General features: G+C 36.9%; 1 protein-coding gene across 6 annotated transcripts in view; it reads left to right on the top strand.

Annotated features, from left to right (window-relative positions):
• The first annotated feature begins 7,198 nt into the window (after positions 1 to 7,198).
• The window catches only part of ATRX (P-loop containing nucleoside triphosphate hydrolases superfamily protein), a 273,756-nt gene continuing 258,758 nt past the window's right edge, over positions 7,199 to 22,196 (top strand). The window contains exons 1-2 of one of the 6 annotated variants that reach the window (XM_089821112.1): positions 7,199 to 7,468; positions 7,556 to 7,648. Coding sequence is in view for 4 of the 6 variants with exons in the window: in XM_089821115.1 (XP_089677241.1) it covers positions 7,364 to 7,468; positions 7,561 to 7,648 (193 nt within the window). In the remaining 2 variants the exon portion in view is untranslated. The remainder of the gene's footprint in view (positions 7,469 to 7,555; positions 7,649 to 22,196) is intronic. The other 5 variants (XM_089821115.1, XM_089821114.1, XM_089821111.1 and 2 more) reach the window with 5 other exon arrangements.

Below are 22,196 nucleotides of genomic sequence, written 5' to 3'. Positions count from 1 at the left end.
AGAGAATGAAGAACTTAACAGATAAGTGCATGAGTTGTTGCAAAAAGGTTTGATCAGAGAAAGTTTGAGTCCATGTGTTGTACCTATTGTATTAGCACCTAAGAAGAATGGAGAATGTGTATTGATTCCAGAGCAATTGAGAAGATCACAATGAAATATAGGTTTCCTATGCCAAGGATGGATGACATAATTGATTGTTTGAGTGGAGCAAAGTATTTTACCAAGATTGATTTGAAGAGTGATTGTCATCAGAGAAGGTGATGAACAGAAGACTACTTTCAAGACAAAAGATGGTTTGTATGAATGGTTGGTAATGCCTTTTGGTTTGAATCATGTACCTAGTACTTTCATGAGGCTGATGAATGAAGTTCTCAAAATATTTTTGGGTAAATTTGTGATTGTTTATTTGGGTGATATTTTGATATTCAATAATATTAAGGAAGAACATCTTGAGCATGTTAGAGAAGTATTGTAGAGATTGAAAAAGGAGAAGTTGATGATTAACTTGAAAATGTGTTTATTTGTGCAAGAGGACATTGTATATTTGAAATTTGTGATTTCAGTTGATGGTTTGAGAATGGATCCTAATAAGACTAAAGCAATTTTGGAATGGCCTACGCTTGAGAATGTCGGTGAGGTAAGACCATTTCATGGTTTGGCTAGTTTTTATAGGAAGTTTATAAAGAATATCAATTTTGTTTGTAATGCTATGACTGAGACAATGAGAGGAGATAAAAAGGAGTTCAAGTGGACACATGAAGCTGATAATAGTTTTGAGACTTTGAAAGAAAAGGTTTTTGAGTTACTTATATTGGCTTTCTTTAGTGAAAAGTTGAATGATGCTAAAAGGAAGTATTTTGTGTATGATCAAGAGTTTTATGCAATTTTTCAAGCCTTGAAGAAGTAGAGACATTATTTGATTCCTAAGGAGTTTGTGTTGTATATTGATCTTAAAGCTTTACAGTATTTGGGAAGTCAATGTAATTTGAATTAGATACATATGAAGTGGATTGAATACTTGCAGAGTTCCACATTTGTGATTTAGTATAATGGCGGAGTCACTAATTGAGTTGTTGATGCATTGAGTAGAAGACATTCTTTGTTGATTGAAATGAAGGTTGAAGTTCTTAGTTTTGATGAAATGAAAGTGTTGTATTATACTGACCTTGATTTTTCTAAGGTGTGGAGAGAGTGTAGAGCACCAAATCTATTATATCACATGAGTAAGTATGATGAGTATTTCATTCAAGAAGGTATGTTGTTCAAAAGAATTCAGTTGTGTATCCCTAGAAGCTCTATGAGAGTTAATTTGATTAGCTGAACATTTTGAAATTGATAAGACGTTGAGTTTGCTGTAGGATAAGTATTATTGGCCACATATGTCTAAAGATGTTCAAAAGCTTGTAATGAGTTGTGGAGTTTGTCAAGTTGTAAAAGGAGTAAGTTAGAATATTGGATTGTATACACCTATTCTTGTTCTCGAGAAACCTTGGAGTGACATTAGTATGGATTTTGTTCTTGGATTACCTAAGACAATAAAAGGGTATGATTCCATATTTGTTATTATGGATAGATTTTCTAAGATGACTCATTTCATACCATGTAAGAAGACATAGAATACTGAGCATGCTGCTGAAATTTTCTTCAAAGATACTATTAGATTGCATGGATTACCAAAAAGTATTTTTTTGACAGAGATAATAAGTTTGTTGGTTACTTTTGGAGGACTTTGTGGAAGAAGATGGGTACTGAGTTGAAGTCTAGTTCTTCATTCCATCCACAGAAAGATGGACAGACTGAGGTTGTGAATAGAAGCTTGGATAATTTGTGGAGATGTTTAATTGGAAATAAACCATATAATTGGAAGCTAGTGCTAGCACAAGCTGGATTTGCATATAATATTTTTGTGAATAGGAGTGTGGGGAAAACACATTTTGAGATTGTTACTGGACTAGAACCTAGAGGAATATCATATTTCAGGGATGTTGTTGGTGAAGAAAAGAGAAGTGTTGGAGGGGAAGAATTTATTGATTTTATGGATTCTTTGCATAAGGAAGTGAAGTCGAGGTTGGAACATAGTAATTAGAAGTATAAGGAGAATGTTGATAAGCCTAGAAGACATCATGATTTTGAAGTTGGTGATGAGGTGATGGTTCATTTGAAGAAAGATAGATCTCCTATTGGAACATATAGTAAGTTGAAGATGAAGAAGTTTGGACCTTGTAAGAACTTGAGGAAGTTTGACAATGGTAATGCTTATGAAGTTGAGTTACCTAATGACATTGACATATCTCCTATATTCAATGTTGCTAATTTGTATAAGTATCATGAGTCAGATTATGAAGTTGTTGTATTAGATGATTAGCTTATGAAACATATTGAAGAGGTTGAATAGGTATTGGATCAGAGAGTTGGTAAAAGTACAAGAGGAAAAGATTACTATGAGTATTTGGTGAAGTGGAAGAACAAACTAGTTGAAGATGCTATATGGATTTCCCAATCTGAGTTGGACTCAGCTCAAGTTGTGCCAATTCCATGATTCGGGAGAATCATTTCTTTCAACCCTGGTTGTTTGATGCAGGAGCATCCTGGGTTGCATTGCTATCCTATATGTTTTAATGTTTCTCTATTGCTGTCGAGTTCTTAGTGTTGACTAAGTTGCAATGCCAAGCATTATCAAGTTCCTAGTATATGCCAAGTTCCTATTGGTGCCAAGCACCTATTGATGCCTAGTTCCAGTATGTGTTGAGCATTTTCGAGTGACGGTATTTGTGTTGGTCCTTCTTTGACCGAGTTGTCTATGTATGTGTATTTGTATTTAATAATTGTTGCTAGCCAACTTGTGCCTGTGCATGCATTTGATGTAGGATTTAATTTATGTGATAGGTTGACTTGTGGTTGCACAAGTATTTTAGAAGGTTTATGATCAAGTTTTTGAGAGTCATTAGGAGTTAGAGGGATGAAGCAATTAGTTTTTGTCTGGAAGAGTTAGAATGCAAAGATCATCATTGAAGATCAAAGTTTGAATTACATTGTTGGTCATAACCCAAAAAGCCTCACAACTAGGCATGTATGTTGATAATTCAATGAATTAATAAGTATTTTTCTCTTCTATCTCCCTTGGTTGTTGTTCTCCATGTTGTGTTTCTGCTGTGTTTACTCTTGCAGGCAGCTTTGGTAGCTAGGTGTGCCTTCGGCCTAGTTTCCATCAACCTCCCTACGTCAGCAAGAGCCTACAACGCATTGGTATATTGCGAGCCTCTCATTAGGTCTTAGGTTTGAATCTACTTGAGATCAACACTTAATAATAATTAATGTTAACAATAATAATAAATGAATAATAAATAATCTAGGCTTTGGCTGATTACCTATAAATTTTTTTTTGGCAAATTAAGAATGTAATTTTTTCAAAAACACAAACAAATAGTTGAATAAAAATAATCGATTTATATCGAAAGATACATTTTACACCAAAAAATAACCTACTCTTTTGAGGGGTGTATTGATGTTAGTGGTATGTTACAATAGGAACATTAAAGGCTGCCATTATTGATCAATACTAATATCTAATTCTCAATTATATGCTTTTTTTTTTTTGATTTGTCTTAATGAACATTTTTCAAAGTTGGTATATTCTACTCTTGCCAATAGAAATTTGAAGCCATTATATCCATTTTATTGTAATATCACAATCATAAGAATAATTCAACCCAACTTTGTAAAAGCTAATAAGAAGTGTCCAAAGAGAGCACCCTTATGGAAGCAAAATTACCATTCTCTTTGAAATTTAGAACAAGTTGAATTAATTTTTTCGTTCTACACCATCAAAACAGAAAAGAAACAAAAAGAAAATCATCGTATAGATCATGTCTAGCCAACCATATAGCAGTGATGTAGAGCAAGTTACAATAAAAAATTCATCATAAACCCATAGGTTTAAGATCCAGAGTAAAATATGCTAGATAAATTAGAAAAAAATCAAGAGCAAGATTTTATTGATCAATTGATCATTAAAAATCATCCTTCAAAGTAAAGTTTCAGATAAATGTAACATAAATCATGCCCTAGTGCGTTAATGGCCCCCCACTTTATGAGGCCTAGAGATGATGTTAAATTTATATTGTGTTCGCCCTCATCAAACATTGGTGGAGCTTCTAGAAGCAATGCAATTTGTGAAAATAAATATTTAAATGTTATAAATTTATGAGGGTGAACACACTATCAACTTAGGAGGGGAACACAATATAAATTTAATATTTCTATTTATATTTTCATTCGAAAAATGTTATGGAAAACTAGAGAGTAATATGATTTAGGTTTATTCGTGAAAATAAATATTTAAATGTTATAAATTTATGAGGGTGAATATGCTATAAAGTTGTGAGGGGAACACAATATACATTTATCATTTCTATTTATATTTTCATTCAACAAATGTTATTGAAAACTAGAGAGTAATAAAATTTAGGTTTTAATTTCTATCCTTGTCAGATTTTTTCATATTACTATTTAATTTATAAATGTTAATTACAAGCAATGAATAAATCAATTTTAATTTTTAGATTTTAATTGGTTTTGCATATAATATATAATAATTACAAATATTATTTTAAATTAATTTCTATTAATTTATTTATATCATGGAGTTTCTGTAATGTTTCTAAATTGAATTTTTAGGGAACATATGATTTTTTTCCTAGTTTTTGAAAACCAACAAAGTAAATAAAAAATGGATTCAAACAATTGAAAATAGCTTATCGGTTGCTATACAACTTGACATGTAAGCCTTAGTTATTATTGTTAGATCTGAATTGCGCCTGTCAAATTACATAAACAACAAAATCTGATTTGTAAACAATAGTTTTCCAAAATGAATACACAACAGGGGATAAATTTATGAAACTAATTTTACTCATCTATAGATATAGAAACAAGTTACGGTCTTGATATAACAAATTGGATTTACAATTTTGAGAAGTATAGTGATAAATATCAATTCATAGTATATCAATTTGTAGATTTAAATATATAGGCTCATTATGCATCTGAAAAATGATCACATAATACTGTTGGTATGGCTAGATAACCCTTGAAAATGTATAGCAAACCCTTCTCAAAGTATATGGTGTTCCTTGAGATGTATGCTAGTATGTGATGGCTGGAGGAATGAAAAATAAGTGGCTGGAAAATATCAATTACTCCATCAAGGATACAATTAAATGCAGTGATGAATGAATTTATAGTGACACAAAATGCAGAGTGAACAACACATATCAATACAAATTCAACACATAGTACCTGTTAGGGTGAGGAAGCCACTATTTGCCTAGAAAGAGCCTCAACAAAACATTGTCTTGACCTACAAGGAAAATCAAATTGTTTTAGTAAATTGACAAATTCCTTTTTAGACCTACATCTTAGCATGTGGACAAAAAAAATGAAAGTAAATGTTGTTGTTAAAAAACAATGGGGTAAGATCCAACCTCTAAAAACAATAGAAAGCACATGCAGACTCGAGTGATGTTTTCTTTCAATCTTATTGTATAACGTGTTTACATTGTAAATTCATTTTGTCATGGGAATCAATTTAGCAAACTATCAAAAAATCTACACCTCATTGCATGCAATGAATGCTTGTTCTCCAACTTTTGTTCCTTTACAATTATTACATTTTTTGAGAATTGCAACAATAGACATGTAAAATTTATAGAAAAATGATAATTGCCCTACTCAAATATTTGAGGTGAATTTTTAGGAGTCAATATGATAAAACTTATTTATATATATGAAACCATATAAATTTCATTATCACTTGCAAACTATAATCTATGATTGCATTATCTAAAAGACATAGTTTTCAATCAACCAACTAATACATTAGAAGAGATTGAAAACTTTAATCTGGTGCCTTTACAACTTACAAGAGAAACTAATAATAATTAATAACAAATATATAACCAACTTACACTACACTAAAATACTCAACTACCTTTTCTAAATAAGCCCAAAATGATCCACCCAGACTTTCTTCTAGATATGCCTAGATTTGGCATGCTTTCAGAATGGAGATTTTCTTTACTATTTGGAAGGACCGCAATGCTGTTTTATTCTCTCACAACTTTTTTGATATTCATGTTGCTATGTACTTTAAAGCACGTATCTGTAATAATGTCATGATGCAGATTCAAGTACAAACTAACAAAGTCACACTAGAGGTGGCTCGTCTACAGGAGTTATTAGCTCATTGGGAAAATGACCCTTGTACGGTTGCTCGTGTGTCTCTGGATGCTCTGTCCGATGACCACACTCCTCGCGGTCACTAGCGACACCAAAGCAAATCTACATGCTGCTTGCATACTCCTCGGTCGCAGCCTCATCGTCACTCACCTAGTGGTGAGTTTGGTGGCTTTGCTGCTCGGCCTCGCCTCCATAGAGGATGGGCTTGGGCTAGTCCTTGGTGGCTCCTCTTGTTGGCCCTGATGCGAGTTGGTCGTTAGCACAACGCGACTCCAAGTGCGCTTTTCCTCGATTGGACTTAGCCATTTCTCCGCCTAGGCCGGAGGGAGATAAAGAAACTAATACTATTGTTGATGACGATTGGGCTCCCCTTGAGCCAACCACTGACCCCAAGGACTTCTAGGGTTCTGATGATAAAAACCCTCCTTCTGCTGGCACTGCTTTTGTAGCCTAAGGACTTTATGTCTTTGTTTAATAGATATTTTTGATGAATAATTGATTGAGTGATCTTGTGAGGTGATCTTGCATTCTCCGACTCCTTTTCCCTTTTTTTGTGAATATGTATCTTTAAATTGTAATTAATGAAAAGATCTACTCATAAAATTTTGAAAAAAACAGAAAGAGAAGAGAAAAGAAGAAAAGAAAAGAAAAGTAAGAAAGGAAGTCCAAAATAGTTGGGAAAAGAGCATGGCATGGGTATGTGGGATTTTCACCAATTCGTACTCAAGTTTTGCCCGGAAGAAGAGAGAAGGAAAGTACCGACATAATTGCGGCTATCACATGGTTAATAAGATCCGGGCACCGAGTTTTTATAGCAACAGCGTGGCATTTCTTAACGCCTCAACGCGGGGGTAACAAGAACTCGCAGTATTTTTATTATTAATATATTATTCTTTTTGCCTTTATGGGTGACAAATAATTGGGACCCGCCTAAAAGGTCATGCTTCCAGTGCACGAATCGCGTCGATTCAGTCCAGAGGATTTGGAACGAATCTGGACTGTTCGATAACCCAGTCTACCTTCCTGCTTGTGTAACATTGTCCAACATGTCATTGCCAATACTTGTAATGATTTTGTTAATAATTAATACATAAAAAGTCGGCGTCAGACCAACTCTTGATTACATATGATTCAGGGCAGGTTCGATTTCTTGGGGGGAAAGACTGCGGAGGATTTTGTTTTTCCGCTGGAATTGCCATCGATTCAAGATAAGCGACATCACATATTTGGAGTGAGTCCGTTTCTTGTTTTTCGCTAAATCATTCGACGAGTTTATTAGACTTCGGACTCTGAAGATTGATGTTTTGTGGTGAATTAGGTTAGTCGGTATTTTCTTTTTGGAATGTAAATGGGGTAGAAGTTTCCTTTATCATACTTTGCGAGGGAAAGGACGAGAAGGAGGAATTGCCTCGTGAGTGAAATTTTACACATTCCCATAAGCTGCTTGTAATATGTATCTCTAAAGTTTATAGAATGTATGTTTTTGCCCTCGCATGGAAACATTCTGGTAGTTGCATTTTCCATTAAATTGGTTGAAAATTTCAATGTTTAAATACATTTGCGAGTAGCACTTCCACTATAAAATGATTATACGAAATGTGGGAAATTGAGGATTGATAATTTACAGCTAGCTGCATGTTTATTGTTGGAATGATGTTTATCCTTTTTCTTTTATGATGTTGGGTTCTCATTGAATATGAATTACCGCGAATCCTCTAAATGTGATTCTAGTACTTTTGAATTGCATTTCACTTTATAGACTTTTGAGTGGGCGTGGATGAAGCGAGACCAAGTTTTGGATGAATTTGACCGCAGGACAATGCTGTATTTTAGTGCTGCCATTTGGCCAAAATATAGGTATAGAGTGCACATATTTTAAATAACTATATGATAGTCTTCTAATCAGCATTTCCAATTCTAGCCTTTCATCCATCACCAAGAAGATATATAACTTTGAAATTATTGGAGTCACAAGCACCCTTGCGGACGTTTCTGAGTGCTGTTTTGAATGTGGTTGTTTCAATCCGAGCTCTTTCTTTGTCTGCATGGCATTCTTACCCTATTTGTCTGTAATTCTAAGAAGCATACAAAACAGTGGAAGATTTTATTCTTAAAGGCGGTCCACAAACCTTAGCTGTTATTATCTTGGCGCTACAAATTCCTGCTGACTGTTTCTGTCATCGGGGTCAAATTGCTTGCTGATATCTCCATAGAGGCTAGCTGCCAGCATTATAAATTCTTTCCTTGGATGACATAACTGTTTCATGTCAGTGCAAACAATGTATAATGACATACTAAACATATTTTATATTTCAATTACCTACATGGTGTTATCCGGTATGGTTGTCCTTGCACCAAAAGACTGACCTATGAATGCCCGATATAACCACTAGACTTATAAAAGACACATGACGCTGTTAAACCTTGTCATGAATCCAGTAAGGGATGTTGGCCTAGTGCGAACAATCCCCCTCCCAACGTGTCTCGCCCTGACTTGCAAGGATTCAAATTTGTGACCAAGCGCTGATACCACTTGTTAACTGCTGGGGTTGCCATTGCACCAAAATAGTATGCTCGATACAACCACTAGGGTTATAGAAGAAACAGGAGGCTGTTAAATTATGTCACAAATTCAGTGAGGGATGCTGACGCATTGCCAACACTTGGAGTAAAGCACAAAATTTCTTTATAGAGACCAGATTTTGTCTGAAGAGAAGTGGCTGGGTAAGTAGAGGAGATCCTTACATTATTACAGTTTGGGAATGAATTAAAGCAGGGATGGCTACTGTGACTCTATTGTTGACATGTCTACTATTAGACCAACTACCCTATCAAGGGGTAGATATGAAATAAAACACATTTGTATGATTAGGGGAATAAGAGAAGATAGAGCTTAAATATGATTATCTACCTCTTTTTACAAATCAAAGATAGAGGGATAAATAATGTTCATGGAAGATAGAAAATTAGTAAGGACTGTAATTGATGGCTAAGTTAGTTGATTGTAAGTCCTTGTAGTTGGATTATTATGCTTTGATTCAAGTATGTAGCCTGAAAAATGATAGATTAAGAGAATATTATTTTTTATATCTTCCAAAGAGCGTTTTGGTTGAGTACTAGCCCTTAATGTGTCTGATTTGATTAAGTGGCAAAGTGTTTGTGAATGTGGCTGCTAAGATTTTATGCCCTTTATTGGATCTCTGATCTCCGTGACTGCATCAAATGGCTTAGTTGACCTGAAAAGTGTGTTGATATCCCACTGAAAGTATCATTAACACATACTTTTTATAACAAATTCTTATTGCTTCCAAGCTCTATAGCTTTTTGGAACAATGTAAAAGGATTCAAACTAAGATGTAAATACAACTTTCTGTATAATCCTTATGCAAGAGTTGACATGGTTATTAACATATACATTCATTACATTTTAAAATTAATTTCCCAAACTTGCTAATAAACCCTTGTGAGTGCTTAATTAATGCATAAAACTATTGTGTAAACAAGCGTGTGTGTATGTGTCGTTAATTCAAACACATAGATGCTAAGAGCAACAAGAGTTATGATTGTAAATGACATATCTTACTTAACTAAGGTGAATCTTACCTATGTTTTCTATGGATTGTTAGTGAATTTGCAAGAAAATGTAAAATAACATAAACAAGTGAAAAAATAATATCACATAAAGTGCATCAACTTATGTGATTTATCTTTGAAAAACCCATCGTTGGCAATTTGCAAGAGAACAATTAAGTGAATAGTTTCATTTTTGCATTCAAAGACTGATGTGATCTTTGAGTTTGCTAAGTTTTGAGAATATATGTTTTTTTTGATTAGTAATAAGATTTTTTTTTATTAATATAAAGCAAGATTTACATCAGAGGTCTAGTAACTAAGCACTTCATCCCACTAAAACAAACATATAATTGCAAAACCCTATCAAAAACAAACTTTCACCCTTAACATCTATAACCCTTTAAGAACAAAGTAGGGATTCCAGAATCTATCCAAGCCCTATAACAACATTACATACATCGGCCTGTTACATGTTAATAGTTTGCAACATTTGTCATGTCCCCTTTTCAAATAATAAAAAAATAATAATCTTTGCTAAGGCAGGCAGGCCCAAGAAAGTGAAGTTTCGGAAAAAGGGGGTTAATCTTTGGAAATCGTTGGACTAATAAATGAAAATTATTATTAAAATATGTTTTATTAACCTCTCTTGGACGTGAGTTACAGTTATGCCCTCTTTTAAGGGGTTTGGAGGCATTTTGGGCTGATTGGAGAACTTGATTTTTGCTCATTCTTTGTTATTCTTCAGAGGCTGCCAAACCTGTGGAGAAGGAGACCCAAGAACGGGAGTTTGCAGGTTTCCAGGGAGACCCAAGAACGGGAGTTTGCAGGTTTCCAGGAAGGCTAAGGACGGGAGTTTGAAGCCATTCCATGTGCATGCTCATACAGAGTTTGCCTTTGTGCTGAATAGTGTAGATTTGTGGGTTTTTGGGTGTGTTTTTTGCATGAGTTTGGTGTTTTCAGTTGAGCATTTCATATCAGTTTTGGTTGCTGCTGTATTTCAGACTTTAAGCTGTTAAAATAGAGCTGAATATATGTATTGGGACGTGATTAAACTTTTGAGATAGTTTATTAGTGTTTTTGTGGTGTTTCCGGGCATTTTTGTGTTAATTTCGGGAGTCCGATGAGCATAGTTTTTGTCCTACATTTTTGAGCTGTTGTGTAAAGGCTATACGGATCTGGAAATGTCAATTTGTAGGCTGTTATGCTGCTGAAAGTTCTATAAAAATTTCCATTTTCAGATTTATTAATAATAGGTGAAGTTGTGAAGCTTTTAGCACTATTTTCAGCATACCCGATTTGGGGTTTCATTGAGAAATTGGTGGATCTTTGTGATATCAGTTGTTTGATTTTGAAAATCTGATTAGAGGTGTGAAATACCATATCAAATCAGAAAAGGGACATTTCAGTGGTATCAGAGGCATGATCTTGCCAGCCTGAGGGTTTGTAGAAGTTTGCAGGTCAGTTTTGACAACTACCCAGATCTTGCATGTCATAATTTGGTGGTTGCATGTTGCTTTTCATCAGTTGCATGTCCAAATCTATGGTTGCATGCTACTTCTAATCATTTGCATGTTAGTTCTTGGTGTTTGAAGAAGTTATATCCTATTGGGGTTACACTCTACTTTATCCAGGATGTACAGGTATAGTACAGAGTCTCAGAGGGAACGATCTTGGACAATTGATAGCCAGAGTCAAAATAGTAGAAAGGATGGTTATTTAGACGTTCGAGATAAACTTATGAAAATAAGCCATGACATGTCTAAACAGTTGGTTGAGCACCACCGTATAATGAATGACATGTTATCTGACCCAGCTAAGGTGGATAAGTTGACTGGATTTCTATTTGGCAGATTTGACACAATTCCCAAGAACTTGCATGAGGAGTTTGAGAAACTAGCTGATAGCCAGGTAGAGATCTCAGATTCTACTCTGCCACAGGAGGTGGTGGGAAAGGATATTACACAGATTGATAGTAACGGTCAACTTGATACTCAAATTGAGACAATTGTTTACAGGTTGTCAAAGGGTGATGCCATAGGTATTCAGGATGGTATAGTTACAACAGGCAGTGACTACAGTGTAGTGGGTTCAGATGATGTTTATGAGGATGTTGTTGTGCAAGATGGTGAGATACCTGGTAGAGATGAGCAAACATTGAGCATTCATGACTTTGTTGAGAAAGAGTACCAGGCACAATTAGATGCTTCATCACATGAGGTTGAGGCAGGTAGTACTTCACATGATTTATCCCGCCAGCTGAAGGTGAGTGAAGATAGTATTTTGACTTCATTATCTCATCATGATAGGTATGTGGAGTTAGTTGGTATTGGTCATATTACTCAAGTGAGGATTTTGCTTGAGTTACCAGCTGATTCTAGTTTACAGATATGGACTCAAGATTGTTATATTGGCATTTGGGATTCAGTTGACAGGAGATCTTTAACACTTTTTGGTAGCAGTGTTTGTTTGGGTGCTATCATGGATTTGATTAGTAGATTGCACGGTGTTGTCTTTTCTTGTGCTAGTAGCTTGTCCAATGTTGGTATTAGTTTTTATACACCGATGTTGGGCTTTGTTCATATATCCAGTCGACCATACTTGCTAGAATGTGTTGATGATATTTCATATTTGGCAGTGTGTATAGATGAGTCCCAGGATCATATTGGCATTGATGACATCCAGGAGGATGTAGTGGGCAATTTTGAAGACTTAGTTTCCTTGGGTATAGAGGAGTTGGACAGCAATGCTAATGTTTTTGATACTCCATATGTTGATATGAGTTTTAGATTTGATTCACAGGATATGGATGGTAATACTCTAGAGACTAGTAACTTTGAGGATACTCCTTTAGACAGTGCATCAGAGGAGGTTTGTAGGAGACAGTCAAGCCAGTGCCATCATGTGTCTAATCAGTTGAGAGTTAGTGACCAAGACATTGCTATCACTTGCCAGCATTTCGATGCTGCTCGTCAGTTGTTAGCAGTTTATGGATGGGGTTCTCCTACTAGTGATGAGCAAGGAGGCAGTTATCTTTCCTTGACAGAGTTCCACTCTTTATGGGAGGCTATCTAGATTCTGAGACAGGATTATATGCAGTTGATAGCCGACAGAGATTATCTTATGAAGTGGGGCAGTACAGCATATGATGCATTGTTGGCCAAGGAAGATGAGGTGAGTGAGCTTACTGAGCAGCTTGTGGTGACTTCTGAGATTCTTGAGGGTACACAGTTGGCTTTCAAGGAGTCACAGTTTCATTTGGCTAAGGTGACCATGGAGTTAGAGCGACTACAGTCTTCACCTGATTCTATACAGTCACAAGCAGTGGTGTTTGGTGATCTGAGGATGTCCATGGCCGAGATTGTCAGAGAAAGTGGAGATGGGGATGCATCCATTCTTGATACTAACATTGGAATATCGGGTTCATTCCCACTAGAGTTAGGTTCAGTTGAGTTGGGTGTTGTAGCAGATTGTTGTATGCCTGACATGGTGGTGGCCTCTAGTATTGATGGCATAGAGACTAGAGATGTATCAAAGAGCATGTGTGATGTTGGTGAGTCGACAGTTGGCATGGTTCCTACTAGTAATACTACTCCCTTGGTGATATCTTCAGAGATAGTAGTCAATTCCAACATGGTTAATGATCAATTGCAGTTAGTTTCATCTGGATTACAATCTGAGCCACTGACTGAGATTGGCGCATTCTATCGGCATTACACTGTGAGGTACGCTCATCAATTTACCTTTGATGACCATGTTAATGAGATTATGATACAGAGATGTACTTTGGTTCCTAGTGCTTATCATCAGTTATGGAATAGTTTGATGCCTCGGGATGAGAGTTGTGGTGGGCATGACATGGCGATAGGTTCTACAGTTGACAGCTTGATAATACATGACTTAGAGTAGGAGTTTCAGAGTGATGCTTCAGCGGGTGTTGTTATTGATTCTACTCCTTTGGCTATGACATCTCCTGACTTAGCTGGTGATCAGTCACAGTGGGTTGTATCACTTGTTCATGGTGAGTTGTTGACTAAGGTTGGTTTTTTTTACCAACATTATATTGCAAGGTATGTACATCAGTTAGCATTTGATCCTTGTGTTGAGGAGTTGATGGCAGGAAGATTTGGTTTGGGTTCCAATTCTTGCTATTTATCTTGTGATGGCTTTTCACCATCAGGGGTGCATGGTAGTTATGGTTATGAGATAGTGGCCGGTGATTTGCAAAGTTTTGTTGACTGCAGGAGTTGTACAGTGTGTGGATTCTCCATACTTGGTACAGTTTCATTCGAGAGCATTCACCATTGTTGTAGAGTTGGATTGTGCATTCCGTATAGGCCAATGGGATGTGTTGATGGTATTTACTGTGTTGGTAGTTTGATTTGTCCACTTTGCTTGGGTTCTGATGTTCTAAGAGTTTGTGCGTCATGGGTTTTTGATTTTGGTAGTGGTGATTTTGGAGTTTGGTTGAGCTATAATTGTCAGTTTGATTATGGATTCCTCTTGGTCATATTGCAGAGGATATTGCAGGAGCCTTTGTTAATTGGTAGTAGTATAGTTCATGACTACATTTGGGATCCAGGTGGATTGATTGGTTTATTGTTCAACCATTGCTTGAGGACAAACAATGTTTGGGAGGGGAGGACTTGTCATGTCCCCTTTTCAAATAATAAAAAAATAATAATCTTTGCTAAGGCAGGCAGGCCCAAGAAAGTGAAGTTTCGGAAAAAGGGGGTTAATCTTTGGAAACCGTTGGACTAATAAATGAAAATTATTATTAAAATATGTTTTATTAACCTCTCTTGGACGTGAGTTACAGTTATGCCCTCTTTTAAGGGGTTTGGAGGCATTTTGGGCTGATTGGAGAACTTGATTTTTGCTCATTCTTTGTTATTCTTCAGAGGCTGCCAAACCTGTGGAGAAGGAGACCCAAGAACGGGAGTTTGCAGGTTTCCAGGGAGACCCAAGAACGGGAGTTTGCAGGTTTCCAGGAAGGCTAAGGACGGGAGTTTGAAGCCATTCCATGTGCATGTTCATACAGAGTTTGCCTTTGTGCTGAATAGTGTAGATTTGTGGGTTTTTGGGTGTGTTTTTTGCATGAGTTTGGTGTTTTCAGTTGAGCATTTCATATCAGTTTTGGTTGCTGCTGTATTTCAGACTTTAAGCTGTTAAAATAGAGCTGAATATATGTATTGGGACGTGATTAAACTTTTGAGATAGTTTATTAGTGTTTTTGTGGTGTTTCTGGGCATTTTTGTGTTAATTTCGGGAGCTCGATGAGCATAGTTTTTGTCCTACATTTTTGAGCTGTTGTGTAAAGGCTATACGGATCTAGAAATGTCAATTTGTAGGCTGTTATGCTGCTGAAAGTTCTGTAAAAATTTTCATTTTCAGATTTATTAATAATAGGTGAAGTTGTGAAGCTTTTAGCACTATTTTCAGCATACCCGATTTGGGGTTTCATTGAGAAATTGGTGGATCTTTGTGATATCAGTTGTTTGATTTTGAAAATCTGATTAGAGGTGTGAAATACCATATCAAATCAGAAAAGGGACATTTCAACATTACCAGCTATTTGAAATAGAAACCTCTACTAGATATCTGAGCCTCACTTGGCTACAATCCGTTAAAGCTAGCATTCAAAAACACAATTGGCATTTAAGACAACTATACTCCTTAACCATTTAAAGACATTTCTCAATTCTAAGGACTATATTCTTGTTGGCGAGCCCTTATTAGCCTCCTAGTGTGACTACGACGAGGAACTATTGTAGGGAAGTTTTCATCGATCCATCCTCGTGCTTCTGCAACTCTACTTTTAGGTTAAACCATGCCTCTTATCGTTCTTCTAGATATGCATCTTTGTCATTTCTTACAATCCACCTTAGAAATGGGCCATACTCCTTAGCGTCCCTTTTATCCGCATAGCACTCAAAAATATCTGTGCACAGTCCACGGACTACCCATTCTAGGATAGACTCAAGTCCCAAAATGAGTGTTTGGTCAAAAAGAGAAGTAATCAACCACTTACTTGTTTCTACCTCGTCTTCAAACTGTAAATCCCATGCCAACACCATGGAGACAATGTCAATATTCATCTTCTAGCACCAATGATCCTAGAATTTGCTTCGCAACACATTAATCACAGAGTCCACCATCCTTAGTTTTTGTCCCAAGGAGACCATTTGTTTCTTTTAACAAGCCCAAGGAGGGCTTTCTGTTGCAACTTGGTAGTCATAGAGAAGTTGGCCTCCACCACTTCACAAATGTCTACAATTTGCTTCCCTTGTCATTCTTAGGTAGATATTAAGTCCTTAAAAAGAAAAAATGCACCCCTCATAATTAATATTCATGTCCTGCTGATACTGCTAAAAAAGCTTAAGTGTAACTCCACCACCTTCCGCCGTGTGGTGACAAGATGTTTACTCCGCATCAAATTTTGAGTCTCAATAAAGGCTGCCATCACTGCAAAGAATAATGATTTGTAATCATGAATTTTTTTTGCAGATTTTCTGTTGCCACCTTGAGCCGGATGAGGTCATCATTGTCAAATCATCATCACTCTCTAAGAAGAAAAATACCCATCACCATCACCATAATAAACTACCATCTAACAAGTTTAACCTAATAACTAATTTGCCGGACTTCAGAGTCTATTAGTTCTGAAATCTTCAAATTTAAAATTACCTTCCCTCTCAAATAACAGAGCCCATCTGGAAAGTTTGTTCGCTTGAATATTGCCTTCTCTGTAAATGTGGGAGACCTTGTAGTTATCTAACTATGAAAAGACTTCCTTTGCTGTGCTTATAATCAGATGAAGATGCCAAGCATAAATTCTATCATTTTCAATTGCTCTTTTGATTATCATGGAATCCCCTTCCAAATGAATATTCTTGAAACCTAAAGCCCTACCAATTCTAAGCGCTATCAAGGCATCCATGCCATTAGCCACATTATTAGAACTATTTGATGGTCTTAAAGCCCCAAAGGCAAGTGTGTCACCCGTGTGATCCCTGAAAATTATACCTGCACCAGAAGTGGCACTATTCTTCACATAGGCCCTGTCAAAATTTGCCTTTGTCCAACCTTGGTTAGGTTTCATACACTTCACCTTGGTTCTATCCAACTTCTTCATTCCATAAACACTTTTACTACAATTCCTATGCTTCAAACTTGACCAAACCGATTGCCTAACTTAATCCCATTTAGTAAAGGGCATAGAAGGTGAAATACTCATAGTAGTAGTACTGACAATCTCTTCAATTGCACTATCAATCTGGAATAGAATCCTATCTAAAGGTTCTTCCTTGCCTTGAAAGATGCACCTGTTGTGTTCCTTCCAAATTTCCCAAATTATAATTGAGGGACAAATGTGCCGAATACAAGAGAAGACTGAACAAGGCATCTTGTGGGGCCAACAAAAGAAGAGGTCTTTCAAGGTTCTTGGTAGCAGGCCATGCCATCCAAGTTTGCCTTAAATCATTGCCCAATCTGTCAAAGCCACTTTGCCATTTAAAATTAGGTGATCAACATATTCTACATCCTCCTTGTACATACTGCATTTGGAAGGGCCATGAATACCAAATATTTGCCTTCTGTCATCACTGAGAATTCTACCTTTAGTTGCTAACCATGTAAAAGAACCCGCCTTCGGAAGACACTCTTTACCCTAGAACAGACTAATAGGCCATTCCTCATCTGTCATCTCCTTTGCCAAAATCTGGTGGCCAATCTTGATAGAGTAATTCCCACTCTTTGCTTCACACCAAGTCAATTTTTCCTCACACCTAGTACTCACTACTTTTCTTTTGTCGAAGTACTCTTGCAGCCTTCTTCTGTTGTTCGTTAATGTTAATATTCTCTAAACTTTTTTATCCCCACACTTCTCCGAAGGAGGAATCACAATACTCCATATAATCACGAACTTTGGAACCCCACTATCACACTATTAGATTTCTAATGGCCAACATATTGTTATCAAGACCAAGAGTTGGGAAGCCCCCATATAATCTACCCAAAAATTTGCCTGTTGTTCATTGCCAATCTACCATGTGGTTGGTGATCAAGGGTCACCAATTTAAAATAAAATTCCAAATTGTAGAATCCTTGGGAGTATCTCTAATAGTTAGAATCCCATCGTTATCTTGAGTGTGCAGATACTTAGGACAGGAGTGCCTTGACCATTTATCTTGAAATCATGATTATTACCGTTTGTTTCAAATTCCCTATCATTGGTGTCAAAGGGGGAGTATGCTTGAAAGGGGAGTTGTATATGTTTTGGTTCAGAAGCTGGTTTCAATATGGGTTGCCTTCAATGAAAAGTAGGGGGAGATTGTTAGTATTTTTCCTTGATATATGCTTGTGTAGTCTGGCATCTTCCCTGGGCTGACATGTTAACATTGTTAAGTGAAATTTTGTAACCCTATCGACATGTATTCTGTGTTGGCTATAGTCAATAACGAACTTGTTTTGAGCTAGTGGTGTAGGAGCACCTTAAGGTCTTCTTAGAAGATCATTACAATTTTGGCTTGTATGTGGTTCTAGCCAACCACCAAGGCAATAAGGTCTAGTCATAAAGTCCCAAGGTTGATTTTGGGTGTGTGTGTTGTGGTAAGGGTGTTTAAGGTCTTGTGATTTGTGTGTTCAATTAGGCTGTAGAGTCAAAGCCCTAGGAAAGTCAACAAAAGGGTCAAAGATTGACCAAAATCCCAAAATGGAGTGGCACTTATGTTTTTGATGTTTTTAAGTTTTTTGGGATCCAAGGAGTGGATTCTAGCTTGAAATATGCAAGTTAGGAGAGGGAATTGCTGAATGAGCAAAAGTTGCTCATGACAACTTTTCCTAAAAACTAGGAAATCGCCTTAATGGTGTTCTAAGCCTGACCTAATGGTCCAGCCATGCGGGAATAGGGTATATAAGGTCAGACAAACCCTAACCTGACAGGTGGGAGAGACACTGTACAGATGAGCAAGAGCTGACTGCATTTTCTGAACAAAGCCTTCATCCAGTCACTTAATGTATTGAAAGGACTGAACTAGTGGACTGAGACTTCAATTTGTGTTATGTATTTTAATTGTGTGGCATTGGTTTGATTGTTTTGTACGACTGGTTAGCATTTTGTTAATTTCTTGTGTTTTACTGGTTCACTGCCTGTTTCAGGGCTAGTTTTGTAAATATGCATCCTACTTGAGTTCCCGTGGCTGAACTTCCTTGGCCTCTTGGAATCAAGTAGGAGACTCTGTGTATAGTGTAAATATGGTCTGTGGAGTCATGGTTTGCAGGGGAGGTAATTTTGCCATCAAGCCCTAGGCGAGTGTTGAGGCATTCTGGCTAGGAGTTTGCACAGTACAGCAGCAAGAAAGCTTGCAAGATTGATTGGTTTGTGCCAATCAGTGGTGGGAGTAAGAAAGGGCATGTGTCTTTGTTAAATCATTGCAAGGAAGAGAGCAGAAGAGTTGAATAGAGCATCTAAGGGAAGCCAAGAACCTAGACTGGTTCACATGCCCTAGAAACCCTTAAAAATAGGGGTTTGGTGAAAGTCCTATGTACGGACACTATGGGAGACTAAGACCTAGGAAATCTTGAAGCCTAGGAAGATTTTAGGAAGAATCCCTAATTGGGTTGGGGGTTTGTTTGGAGAAATTGAGGGTTATTCCAAGAAACCTGATTTGAGGAGGCCTAATTGAGGCAAAAAGGGCTACAAGGCCTAAAATTTGAGAAACAAGAACTCGATAGAGAAACCAAGGAAGATTCCAACAAGAGGGGTCAAAATGGATGGAAACTAGGTAGGGGAGAGTAGGGATACCCATTTCTAGTCCCTAGACCAGTTTAGAAGAGAAAATGGCTAATTTGAGCCCATGAGTGAATAGAGGATTGTGGAGCATGTTTGAGCGTTTGAAGTTGGTGGAGAGTTCTGAAAGTGGTTGGGGATCCTAGTAGTGATCTCTGAGTAGGGTAGTGAGGAATACCCTAGCAAGACCAAAGAATAGGTCTTAGGAAGAGAAAGGGGGCTTTGGAGAGGTAGGAATCCCCATCAGCTAGCCACCTGGAATAGGTCTTAGGAAGAGCCAGGGGGCTTTGGAGAGGTAGGACTCCCCATCAGCTAGACACCTGGTAGTTGTGGTCTGCAGTTAAGTATGAGACAAACTGTAAGCGTTGGCATGACATACTTGTTGTCTACTTGCCATGTGTCATTATTTTCCTTTTGATGTTGGCAGACCACAACTGTTTTAGGTCCTTTCAGTTTCTTAAATACAACTCCTACATCTGGTTATTTCTACGATACCAATATTGTTAGAGGGAACTGAGAAAACTTGCAGATTCCTGGCGAGACTTCAAGAGGTCTGAGTTGCAGTTGAAAATCTGATTTCTCAGTCTTGCAGAGCTATTTTAAAGATTAACATGATGACATCAGCTCTAGATTACCTCTATTTTGTTATATCATGACAAGTCCCAGTGTGTCAATATGTAGATGAGGAACGATTTTCTTCAAAATATGTATCACCTTCAGTCACTCTTTGAAGACTTTTATTCTGTGTACATGTCGTTTTGTTTGCAGAGAATGCATAGAGAAATGTGGAGTTGTTTTCTTTCCAATGCTGCTGAATGGATGAATATGATAGGAAGTATAGATGACATAGAGCGTATCATTATTGTTACAGTTAAATGCTTTAGTTCAATTTTTTTTTTTGCATGAAGATATCATAAAAAGCAAGAAGAAGGTAATGAAGGAATCACTTATAACATTTCTGGAGTTTCTCATTTCATGAATAAGATGAACGGTTTTCTTAAAATGGGGCTTGTAGAAGTTATCAGGTGTCATTTCTTTGAAAGTATGTTATCATGACTGGCTGCATGGTTACCCCCTTCACACGTTCTTGGCATAAAGTTAGCTTCTTAATACTGGATGCTCTCAGATAACAAGATGGACATTTATGAATGCAGATGAGATACAAGTGTGCACCATTATTACATGTTGAATGTTTTTTTGCATATTGACATCGCTTATATATTCCACTCAGCACGTTTTTGTCAGTCTGAGAATAACATATGCATTGGAGATGATAGCTCTGCATAGTTTTGTTAAAAATTAGAGATTTATATACTGAGTTTAGTGTTGGCGTTGATGGTTTTGTTATGGGTATTGGAAAAGAGTGGGAGTTGAATGTTTTAAAGGTTTGTAACTGAGAAGAGGCAGGAATCTGAAAGAGGCGAGCAACTCTATGTTTTTCAATAGATGACAGTGAAATAAAAAGGGACTCTCATAAGTGGCAGTTTGTTTTTCTGAATTTTGTGAGCAACGTGACTAGTGGGTGTGGTAGTTTACTCTAACTGGTTCGGTGTGCTTAACAGAGAAATATGAGTCATTCCAGACACATGCAGATCACAAGTTCACAAATACGAGGAAGTATCTTTCAAGTCTGGAAGATATAAGCAAAGCAGAGTGTGAGGAAACAAGGGATTGCCTTTGAACAATTGTTTTTGTAAAGTCTGAAGCATTGCACTTATTCTAGAAGTTCTACCAACTCTTGTGAAGACAGGAGCTTGAGCTGGTTGAAACCTTTTGGTCCTTATTTTCTGATTATTTTGGGTTGGAGCCCTTAGGCTGTTGTAGCCTCCATTTGTTCAGGTTGGAGCCTGTATTGTACTTGGGTTGAGCTAAAGAGTCGCATCTCTTTATTGTATTGGGTAGCAACCGATTTCTTGGAGATTAGTGATCTGTGGTTTTTACGAGATAAATTTGTGTGTTCTTGTCTTCTTTGCTTCCCTTTAGGTTGTTTTTAGAGTTAAACGTTTTAAAATACTGATTCACCTTCTCCTCCTTTCAGTATTTTTGTGGTTTCACAAACTTTCTACCATAGACCTGTAGCACAACTGATTGCCAGAACAGAGCCTGTTTAGCAAGTATCTCCTTCACTATATTGCCCAGCATCCTTACTAGTCCCTCATGCTCAATCACCCACCCTTTTCTCACATCCTATCTACTGCATACTGGATCTTATGCTAACTACTCTATCTTAGTATTCGAACCCTTACACGTCTGCAGTAGAGGCCCAATAATTTTTATCTATTGGTTGCCTTTTTTCCGTTTAAGGGTTGGAGGCCTTTGACCAACACTAGGAGACTCATCCTCTTTGCTTAACTTGCATCCGGTTGCCATTGGTGTGCTGACCGGATTACTATCTTACATTTGAAACCTTATAAGCAACCCTCAAACATATTTAGATTGTGAAATAAATATACCATCAGCTGATTGATGAATTTGCAACCCAAGAAAATAATTAACTCTCCCATCATTGACATTACAAATTTATTTATCATTGAAATTTCAAATTTTTTTTTCTTACAATCAGCAAATTCCTTAGTCAAATTGGGCTATCACTTCGAAA

Source organism: Cupressus sempervirens, chromosome 3 (genome assembly GCF_028749045.1).
Source record: "Cupressus sempervirens isolate cs-2001-9-10 chromosome 3, ASM2874904v1, whole genome shotgun sequence".
Taxonomy (NCBI): domain Eukaryota; kingdom Viridiplantae; phylum Streptophyta; class Pinopsida; order Cupressales; family Cupressaceae; genus Cupressus; species Cupressus sempervirens.
Note: the sequence above shows the minus strand (reverse complement) of the source record. Positions and strands in the feature narration are given on the sequence as shown.